Source organism: Sorghum bicolor, chromosome 8 (assembly GCF_000003195.3).
Source record: "Sorghum bicolor cultivar BTx623 chromosome 8, Sorghum_bicolor_NCBIv3, whole genome shotgun sequence".
NCBI lineage: Eukaryota > Viridiplantae > Streptophyta > Magnoliopsida > Poales > Poaceae > Sorghum > Sorghum bicolor.
The window spans coordinates 7,573,981-7,585,035 of record NC_012877.2 but is presented as its reverse complement, the minus strand read 5'-3'; the positions used below and the strand labels follow the sequence as shown (position 1 = coordinate 7,585,035).

General features: G+C 46.0%; 3 protein-coding genes across 3 annotated transcripts; all 3 read left to right on the top strand.

The window, feature by feature from the left end:
- On the top strand, positions 668 to 1,493 carry LOC8084753 (subtilisin inhibitor). Its single transcript, XM_002442926.2, has 2 exons — positions 668 to 897; positions 1,016 to 1,493. The coding sequence occupies exon 2, from the start codon at positions 1,023 to 1,025 to the stop codon at positions 1,266 to 1,268; it is 246 nt and encodes an 81-aa protein (XP_002442971.1). The 5' UTR covers positions 668 to 897; positions 1,016 to 1,022; the 3' UTR covers positions 1,269 to 1,493.
- LOC8084752 (probable thiamine biosynthetic bifunctional enzyme, chloroplastic) lies at positions 4,317 to 8,787 on the top strand. Its single transcript, XM_002442925.2, has 9 exons — positions 4,317 to 4,671; positions 4,780 to 4,854; positions 5,338 to 5,413; positions 5,501 to 5,576; positions 5,689 to 5,823; positions 6,643 to 6,707; positions 6,806 to 6,933; positions 7,516 to 7,772; positions 7,861 to 8,787. The coding sequence occupies exons 1-9, from the start codon at positions 4,369 to 4,371 to the stop codon at positions 8,387 to 8,389; spliced, it is 1,644 nt and encodes a 547-aa protein (XP_002442970.1). The 5' UTR covers positions 4,317 to 4,368; the 3' UTR covers positions 8,390 to 8,787.
- LOC8084751 (syntaxin-121) lies at positions 10,026 to 11,050 on the top strand. Its single transcript, XM_021465959.1, has one exon. The coding sequence runs from the start codon at positions 10,124 to 10,126 to the stop codon at positions 11,048 to 11,050; it is 927 nt and encodes a 308-aa protein (XP_021321634.1). The 5' UTR covers positions 10,026 to 10,123.

Genomic DNA, 11,055 nt, shown 5'->3' with positions numbered 1-11,055 from the left:
CATAAAAAAATCGTTTAGGACAACGACACAGTCTCCAAAGCCTAACTTTGACTCTTAGTATTTACAAAAATATTTATCAAAAAGTTGTATATGTATATTTTTATCAAAGTATTTTCAAAACAAATCTATTCATGTGGTTTTCATATTTCCAAACTTAACAACTTAAAATTTATTTATGATTTATATTTTTAATATTTTATTTAAATTTTGTCCAAAACAATTTTCTTTATGGCTATAGAGTGAGTAGAGCGACCACTAGCTAAGCTATGCTAAAAATATTCGATGCAGGTTGCAGCTGGCGGCCCATAATGCTTGGTCGCAACTTTATACATTAACGCAGGCACGCTACGCGTATATAGCACGGCCTGGTTCAGTTCGCATTTGTTTGTGGCAAATATTGTCCAATCATAGACTAGCTAGGGTTAAAAGATTCGTCTCGTGATTTACAGGTAAACTGTGTAATTAGTTTTTGTTTTTATCTATATTTAATGCTTTATGCATATGCCGCAAGATTCGATGTGATGGGGAATCTTAAAAAATTTTGGGAACTAAATAAGGCCTGAATGGAGGAATACACGCTTAAGAAAATGACCTTTCAGGCTTAAGTATTGTACAGTTGGCTTGCCGGCGGCAGGCCGGCAAAAGCATTGGTTATTATTTATAATTATCGTGTTTGAGAACAAAGGGATATACAGAGCAGCATTGGGGTGCCATCTGTTGACTACTCTCCACAGTTTGGAGCGTTTAGTCCGTCAAAACCACCATCGGAGGCACCTATAATCACCTCTGTCGTCGCTCACAAACTTTTCTCATTGACCCCACCGCCTATAAATTGCACATATCCATACCATCTATACCCTAACCCAAGGCCAAACAGCACATTTGCAATCTTATTGGGTAATTAATCTGCTCTCCCTGATGATCGATGATCGCGTTCTCTGTTCCTTGCCTCGTAACGATCGATGATCAGATTCTTTTATGTGTTTCCCTTACCAAATTATTTCTTCCGATCCAGGCGCGCGATGGCAACGAGTGGACCAAACGCTGACGGTGGCGCCGCCGCCGCTGCCGCTCCCAAGAACTCGTGGCCGGAGTTGGTGGGCAAGTCGTCGGAGGAGGCGAAGAAGAAGATCAAGGAGGACAAGCCGGGCGCCGACGTGCAGGTCGTCCCCGCCGACGCCTTCGTCACCTTGGACTACCGCACCGGCCGCGTCAGGGTCTTCGTCGACTCCGACGACAAGGTTGCCAGAGCTCCCCAGATCGGCTAGCTAGCTAGCCAGCAGAGGGGCGCGGGTGCCAGCGACCATATATGTATACATAGAATTTCTGATTTCGTATGAACAATAAAAGGCAGGTGCATGTTATATTTGTGTAACTACTGGATCTATGTGTGAGAACGTAAGATCACTTCGATTTGGACCTCTCCGTTTTTTTGTCTGGTGTTCTTGGTGAAATGGAAACTGATCACAATCAATTGATCAGAGGTTATACAAGGCACTTGTTTAGTTCATCCAAAAACCAAAAACTTTTCAAGATTCACTATCATATCGAATATTGCGGCACATGCATTGAGCACTAAATATAGACGGAAATAAAAACTAATTGCACAGTTTACCTGTAAATCGCGAGATGAATCTTTTAAGCTTAGTTACTCTATAAGTGGATAATGTTTGTCAAATAAAAATGAAAGTGCTACAGTTCCAGAAACCAAAAAGTTTTCGGAACTAAAAAAAAAATTAAAAACTGAAAACAGGGAGACATAGAAATTGAAGAAATTGAAGAGCATCAATCTAATAACGATGAGATGATGTTACGCAGAGCAAGTATCTCTCTACCCCCGTGCTATCGTTGAATGAGGCCAATTTAGTTTATCCAAAAATCAAAAAAATTTCAAGATTCTCTATCACATTGAATCTTGCGGTATATGCATGGAGCATTAAATATAGATGAAAACAAAAACTAATTACACAGTTTGTCTGTAAATCGCGAGATGAATCTTTCAACCCTAGTTACTCCATGATTGAACAATGTTTGTCAAATAAAAACGAAAATACTATAGTATCAAAATCCAAAAAAAAATGAATGTAAACAAAGCCTGACTAGAAAAGAAAGCTCTGTATACAGCTGTGTTCCTTGCTTCCTTCGTCATTTGGAAAAACACAATGCCTACAAAACGAGACCGTACCTGAAATTTAAGGGCCCTGTGCAAAAATTGAACGAGACTGCACCTAAGAAATGCTGATGAGATGTTCTAGGTAACGTATATATAAACATTAAATTGCAAGAGGTTCCCGTCTATGCTGATAAAAGTCGACATCGCCGAGACATTCGACTCGGTAGTTTGGCCCTTTCTCTTGCCTGCAGCACATAGGTTTCTCAAGGCATTGGATAAATTGGATCTTAATCCTACTATCAACACCTAGCATCTACCGAAAATGCCAATGACCTCGGCAGCAAAGCATCCGCCACAAACGTCAGCGACCTCAGTCGCAAAGCATTCATTGGGAATGTGACCTCGGCGGCAAAAATATCCATTGGAAACCCTTTAGCAGCAAAGCATCCACTAAAAACGACTACAACTACAGCTACGCCAAACACCAGCTAGACATACCAAGGTGAGAAGAAACATGAAGCCCAATTAGGTGCAGCACGACGACTAGAGAGACCACGTGGGAGGAGCAACGGGCAGGGTAGTGGGCAAAGGGCTGCAACAATGCTTCAACAATGCCTTCAAGAAGGGGATTGACATCCACAAATGCCGACAATGTTGAAACCACCAGAGTAGGACTTTCGTCCTCAGCCTGTCGTAGATGAAGAAGCTTCGACGATGCCTCCAGGAGGCTCGGAACAAAGGGGTAGGGTTTTCACCCACATTCTTGCCGCAGAAACAGGCCACTCATGGCGACTGAAGCAATGACGATGAATGGTCGAAGTCGCGGCTCAGGTGCCAAAGCTGCAGCCTCCACCACGCCACCCACACCGCCACCCCCGTTAGCCCCGCCACAGGGCCGTCGCGGTACCACCGCCTAGCAGCTCAGGGCGTCGCAGGCGCGCCGTCAGCGCCCACAACCGCCATGGACGGGGCAAGAGAGGTTGGCTATCCACCCGCTGTCGGATGCCGCCTGAGTTGGGCGAGCCACGCTAAATCCATGGCCCGTAGGCTCAGATCCGACAGGCCACCCCAGGCACGGTGCCTGAGGAGGTGCACCAACACGCTGCGAGATGCCAACAGAAGCCCCAGACGCCCGACGAACGTGTGGTGCACCACCACGACAAGCTTAGTGGGCGCGAACTCGGCGACGGAACGCCGAGGCTACTCAGCTGGACTAGCCCCGTCGGGGACCAGCGTGGACCTGTCGACGCTAGATTCGAGGCCTTAGGGCCTAGATTCGACCGTGCGCCGCCAAGCTTGGACACTAAGTCAACATGGCGCCGACAGGTCAACTCTAAGGCACGTGGGGGGGGGTTGCGGGCGCCACCAACCGTAGGTTCACGGAGAGAGGCAAAATTCGGCTACTAGGGGCGTGGATCCGCCTTGCCGGCCGGTCAGCAAGCCCACCGCTAAGACACCGGAGAGGTTAGGGTTGGGGAGGGGGTGGAGGAGCGGGGGCTGGAGGAGGAGGAGGAGGCGAGTGGCACCAGTCCAGCGTTTTTAGGGCCGGTGCGGGCTGCCGCCGCCCCGTGCAAGAGACGGCGATGACGACTGAGGAGGCGGCGAAGGGGAGGGAGAAGGTGGGCGTTGCCAGTGAGCCCCCGAGTCGGCCGAAGGAAGCGCTCGGGGTCCTCCTATGTAGCGTTCGCTCCGCTACTTTGAGGAAAGTGATGCCTGTGGCCCTCTTAATGTGGAACCTCGACACCATTTACATTCGTGCCCATCACCCCAAGAAACACGCCAAAAAGAGAGAGAATCCATCAAAAAGGCCACTAAATTCCCTTGATTGAAAAAGTAATAGAAAGGAATAAAGAAATAAAACAGATGAGTGAAAAATGGATTAATGCTTGATTTGTGATTGGTACAACAATAATAATTCATTTAGGCCTTGTTTACTTCCAACCCAAAATCCAAAAAATTTTAATATTCTTTGTCACATCAAATCTTTAGACGCATGCATGGAGTATTAAATATAGACAAAAATAAAAACTAATTGCATAATTTGGTCAAAATTTATGAGACGAATTTTTTAAGCCTATTTAGTTCATGGTTGGACAATAATTATCACAAATAAACAAAAGTGCAACAATATCGCGAATTTTTTTTCATCCACAAACTAAACACGGCCTTATTTATCATCTAAAAGAAAAAAAGTTTGACTCATCCATCTCCATCCCCATCCCAAATGTCATAAACCTCCACTTGCGGACTTGCCCATGGCATCCGTACCACCCCTCCCCCCATATCGCCCTCGCCATTCCGACGCCGCCGCCCTTCTCTTCCGCTCCCCGTCCTTCTCGCCCGGGGTCTCGCCTGCTTCGGCTACCCGGCCGCCGCGCAGGTTCCCGGTGGTTGCGTCGGCGCGCGATATGCCGTGGCCGCACGTGCTGACGGTGGCCGGCTCCGACTCCGGCGCGGGCGCGGGCATCCAGGCGGACATCAAGGCCTGCGCGGCCCTAGGAGCCTACTGCTCCTCTGTCATCACTGCCGTCACCGCGCAGAACACCGTTGGCGTCCAGGCAAGTTATGCTCCGATTCCTCCCGCTTTTCTTTTTCTACTACTAGTCCGCTTTCTTTCGCTACGATTGGGCCGAGAACAGGGGACGGATGATCTGGTTGTGCTGTAGGGGGTCCATGCTGTGCCGGAGGAGTTCGTGGGGGAGCAGCTCAGGTCGGTTCTCTCGGACATGTCGGTGGACGTGGTGAGTTTCCCTTTTTTTTTTCCCCCCTTTCGGCATTTAGTAACGATGCCAAAGTGATTCATGGAATACACGTCAATTTTGTGTGTTGGGGGTTAACTTTCTGTGAAATTGGATTGTCTTGCTGTGACATCGGCAGCTTAGGTGTGTACAAATATTTCAATTTTCATTTCCTTTAAGGTGACCAAACTGTGTTCCCATTTCATACTGCCAAGGGCTATCACCACAGTTTATAGCGTATACTAGTTGCCAATGGTAGCCAATGTTTGAATTTCCTGGAATCCTAATCCTTCATCCTTGCAATATGCATTTCTCTGCCTCAAGAATGATATTTGGTCAACATGATTCTCTGAATGTGCTTTTGTAGAAGTTGTTATATGAAATTGGAGTTAGATAATAGTTTGTTATGATTTAATCTATTTGATTCGTATCCTATTTTCACTTGGAACTTATGCTATGTGTGTCTTCTGTTCTTGCTTTTGTTAGGTGAAAACAGGGATGCTCCCTTCAGCTGGAGTAGTTAAAGTTCTCTGTGAGAGTCTTAGGAAGTTTCCAGTCAAAGGTATGCTGTATTGCTGTGAGTGTATGATGAAAGCATACTATGCTAACTCAGTTATTTACTTGCTATGACTTACGCTTCTGAAGGCAGCTCTAGTGGTGGATCCGGTCATGGTGTCCACCAGTGGTGATACTCTTTCAGGACCATCTACTCTCGCTACATATAGGTACAGTTGTTTTGTTCCATATGCATTTATGAGTTCTTGTTGGATTGTTATTGCTGTTGCATCCTCAATACCGTAGTACTTATGGACATGATCTTGCAATTGTTATGAGCAGGGATGAACTATTTTCTGTGGCTGATATAGTCACTCCTAACGTGAAAGAAGCATCTAAGTTACTTGGGGATGTATCATTGCATACAATTTCTGACATGCGCAATGCAGCTGAATCCATTTACAAACTTGGTCCAAAGTATGTGTCTTCTATTTCTATAAATTTGTTCTGTTATTTGTTCTCTTTTGCTACATGTGCGCTATCACATTCTTCTACATCTGATGTTACATCTGTATGGGGGAATGCCAGCCTGACCTCCCAATGTTCTATATGAATCTTTTAACTATATTATTCGAAGCAAACTTGCTACCATGGTTGTCATAAGGGAATTTGCATCCATACAACCATTTAAGATGTGATTTCCGTCTATACCCTCAGGCTAGTAGATGACATGTGGGGTACTGGGGTTTGATCCTACATGTCATTGTCTTTGACAGGCTAATGGTATATATGAAAAGGGCACATTAAGGGCCTGTTTTGCAGGGCACCTCACAAGGGGCTCCTCTAGAGGAGCTGGAGCCGTTTTGGTGAAGCCACAAATTGTAGCTTCGCCAAAATGGCTCCGGCTCCTCTGCTTTTTACTCAAAAACGGCTTCTCCACAAAAATGTTTGCTAGGGCTCCTATGGAGGAGCCAGAGCCGGAGCCGGAGAGGAGCCCTGCCAAAGAGACCATAAGTGGTGATATGGATAAAATTGTTCTTGAGTAATATACAATTTTCTGTTAGTCCAGCTTGACGAGCTAATGGTCCCTACCATTTAAACCAATCACAAGCTCCCTCGTGACACTGATTGTTGTCGTGTCTTGAATAAGTACTAAAATTTGTCACTGTGCCTTGCTAGCTGAAAGCCCTTCATTTGATAGTTGACTCCATTGTTAACTGCACTAGTGAATGTCTTCTTTAAAAATGCATATAGTGATTGATGAATAATTTGCTAATACAAGCTTACCATTTGAAGATATGTGCTTGTGAAAGGCGGGGATATGCCAGATTCATCAGATGCAATTGATGTATTATTTGATGGTATATTTGAATAATTTATTACTAGTCTGTTCTGTCAATTAACTCGTTCATTCCTCCTCCTTTAGCGACCTCATGCAAGTTCTGATGTATTTCATCAGGTAAGGAGTTCACTGAGCTTCGTGGTCCGCGTATAAAGACCCGTAACACACATGGAACCGGTTGCACATTAGCTTCATGTATTGCTGCTGAATTAGCAAAAGGTGCAACAATGCTGCATGCTGTTCAGGTTAGTTTGCACTAACATTTAAGCTGTTACACACTGATACCTGATAATAATTGAAAACTATTGAGGCAAATTATCTGCTGGAGTGTTATTTATCTCAAGGAAAATTAATTCTTTAGTGATGAACAGGACATCAATTGAAACTGTTTTCTAATCAGGTTCATATTTACTTGTATTTCTTTTGTGTACAAAACTTGCTAAGTAAATTCTCCCTTGTGATGGGGTGACTCTTTAATACAAAGGTTTGGAAAATTGGCATGTGACTGGCGGTAATTTGTGTTGTGTTAGATGAGATATTGCAAGACACATTTGCTGCAAAGAATCTAGAGCATTCCCTAGGCTGTTCTGAGCTGTGACTCTGTGTCAAAGAATATGTGTTCAAATCACATCAATCATAAGATCCTTGGTTGTTTTTTCTTTTGTTAAATACCTTAGTTGGGTGTGCTAATAGTTTTGGAACTATATGTAGGTTCGCTGTTCATGATACTAAGATTTTTCGGTGTTGTTTGTGTATTTTTCAGGTTCGCTGTTCATAATAGAAGTATCTTACATCATGTTTTTTTTTTCCATAAATGATCTTGGCAGGTTGCTAAGAAATTTGTGGAATCTGCTCTTTATCACAGCAAAGATCTTGTGATTGGAAATGGACCTCAGGGCCCTTTTGACCACCTCTTTGAGCTTAAGTCTCCGTTATACAAGATGGGATCACTGCAAAAGTTCAATCCAGATAACCTCTTCCTGTATGCAGTGACAGACTCTGGGATGAACAAGAAGTGGGATCGTTCGATAAAAGATGCCGTGAAAGCTGCCATTGAAGGTGGCGCTACCATTGTCCAATTAAGGTTGTCTTTCTTGAAAACGACAAAAGTTCCTCTTGTGAAGTCTCTTGATTTGAGTTCACTGACCATGCTTTGAATTTCCAATGTTCAGAGAAAAAGACGCCGATACACGGGAGTTCTTGGAAGCTGCCAAGGCTTGTGTGCAAATCTGCAAGTCTAGTGGAGTGCCGCTACTGATTAATGACCGCATAGATGTTGCTCTGGCATGCAACGCAGATGGCGTCCATGTTGGTCAATCAGACATGCCAGCATGGGAAGTACGAGAGCTCCTAGGACCTGGAAAAATCATTGGCGTCTCATGTAAAACCCTGGACCAGGCCGAGCAGGCATGGAAGGATGGTGCAGATTACATCGGCTGTGGCGGTGTCTTCCCAACCACAACGAAGAAAAACAATCCCACCTTAGGGTTCGAGGGCTTGAGGACCGTCTGCTTAGCTTCGAAGCTGCCTGTGGTGGCCATCGGCGGCATCAATGCTGGAAATGCAGGTTCGGTAATGGAGCTTGGGTTCCCAAATCTGAAAGGTGTGGCTGTGGTCTCTGCCCTGTTTGACCAGGAATGTGTCGCCATTGAGACAAGAAACCTCAGATCCATTCTGAAGAATGCTTGCTCCAGATCTTAGAGCAAGTTGGCACTTGGCACCTGTTCATTTAATTTCTTTGCTTAGGCCGAAATAGGTTTCTAATCAAGCTTTCACCATTCACTTTGTCAAAAGGGGAAAAGGTGTTGCAATTTTCAATAATTCGGAGACATTTACTTGAGAAAAATAAATTTCCCATGAACAAGAAGTTTAAGACATTTCAAAGGCGCTGAATTGTAATAAGAAATTGATAATGCATCGGAACTAATTTGATGCAAGTACTAAACTTTTTTTTACTACGGTAAATAGTATTCCAGTCTTTTCAAATTATAAGATGTTTTGGTTTTTCTAGGTACATTGCTATTAATATGTATCTAGATAGTGTATAAAGACAAAACGTTTATATTTTGAAATGGAGAGAGTTGGTGTTATTTGAAGTATGATCAGCTATATACCTATATATCTCTTCTTGAATCTATTCAATAAAGTGTAAAGATTTGCTCTCATTGAGCTTGATGATTTTTTTTAATAAGTGGCATTCGTTAAAATTAACAGCATCTTACAGAGTAGATTACAATCATCCCATTCGAGATGGGATAGAGCCTTAATTTGACAGGGCAGAGAGGTAGTAGCTCCCTGTGCTGAGAAGCAGTGCTCCCTTTATACCCACAAAAAAGTTGTTTTGGATCAAGTTTAGGTCAAACATTAGAAATATAACTTATAAATAACTTTAGGCCAAACATATGAATAGAATCTTGAAAAATACTTTTATAAAATTATACATATACCTTCTTTTGATAAATATTTTTATAAAATAAAGATTTAAAGTTAGACTTTGGAGACTATGTTGTTGTCCTAAATGACTTTATTTTTTATATGGAACTGTTGTAGCAGCAATGGCATTGATCTCTGTATCTTGTGCACCTGAAAATGGGAGTATGTAGTGTTCATTGATCTCGGTATCTTGTTCACCCGAGGGGCTGTTTAGTTCTTCATTTGAGCCAAAAAAAAATTTAGGTTTTGAGTGTTTTAAATAGCGGGCTAAATTAGTTCTTCATTTGAGCCAAAAAAAATTAGGTTTTGAGTGTTTTAAATAGCGGGCTAAGGTGTTTAGTGGTATCTCTAAACTAGCTAATGGTGGTGCTAAATCAGGCTGGAGGGATATAGCAGCTAAATTGTATATGAACACAAATAGCGGTACTTTACCTCAAAGGGTTATAGCAGGAGATTTAAAACTATGGTTTTGACCCATTATTCTGCAGAATAGAATTAAACATCATCTAAAATTTTCAATAAAATAATTGTCATTCTGCATCATGGATTCTGACCTCAATAGCCCAAAAGAGCAGCTTTATATATTTGGACCATAAAATTTTTAGTATTTTAGATGAAATTAAACATAAGCATGAAAAATTAGTATTTTATATTTCATCATTTCAAAATACTTTATATTTTATATTCTACGGGGAACTAAACGCACCATCGAAATGGGAGTACCGAAATGGAAGTCTTTGCATGACCTTCAATAGTCTAGCAGTGATTCTTTTGATGTTCCAACGAGAGGCCGTGTTGGAGAGATATTGTTCTTGATGATTAAAATAAAATAGAAAAGAAGGATACGTGCCACTATGCCACTGCACTAGCTAGATCTGTCAATAAGCACCGACATGATTAAATGCAGAAAAAATCTTGCTTTTCTCGGCGACCATTTGAGATTGAGATTTGACCACACCGAAAGATCCACCTCGCAACCAGTTCCGACGCCGGCCGGCCACGATGAACGACCTCATGACCGACTCCTTCGTCGCCGCCGCGGCCAAGGCGCAACAGGGCGGCGCGGCCGCGGCTGCCCCCGCCCCCGCCGGCGGCGACGGCCCGGAGCTCGGCGCGTTCCTGGCCGAGGCGGACGCGGCAAAGACCGAGATGTCCGCGCTGCGCGACGAGCTGTCCCACCTCCGATCCGCGCACGAGGCGTCCAAGAACGCCGTGGTGGGCTCCGGCGAGGCGCGCGCCGCCACGCAGGCGGCGCTGGTCCGCCTCCTGGGTTCCGCGCGGCGGCTCCGCGCGCGCCTCGCCTCCATGGACCGGCGCGCCCCGGCCCCCGCGGCGCAGGCCGCGGCGGGTCTCGGCCGCCGCGTGCGCGACCTCACCGCGGACGTGCAGGCCCTCCGGCGGCAGGTCTCCGCGGAGCGCCGGAGCGACGTGGCCCGCCGGTACCTCGCCGTGGCCGGGGACGCGCCGACCGAGGAGCAGCTGGACCGCCTCCTCGCCAGCAGCACCGAGGATCCCTCCGACGCGGCGATGCGGGCGGCGCTGCTGTCCGCCTCAGGGGCGGAGGAGCAGGAGGAGACCGCGAAGGAGGTGGCGGAGGTGGAGCGCGGCCTGCTGGAGCTCCAGCAGCTGTTCCTGGACATGGCCGCCCTCGTGGACGCCCAGGGCGCGCCGCTGGACGACATCGAGCGGCAGGTGGGCGCGGCCGCGGGCGACGTGGCCGCGGCCGAGGCGGAGTTTAGCGAGGCCCGGAGGCTGCAGGGCGCCGCGCGGCGGAGGCGGGTCTGCCTGGCCGGCGGAATCGTAGCGCTACTGCTCGTCGGCGTTGCCGTCGCGGTCGTGGTGGCCATGGTGCTGGTGCGCAGAGGCGGCGGCGGCGGCGCCGCGAAGCTTGTGCTGCAGCTCGCCGCCGCGGCCTTGCCCGCGCGGTGAAATCC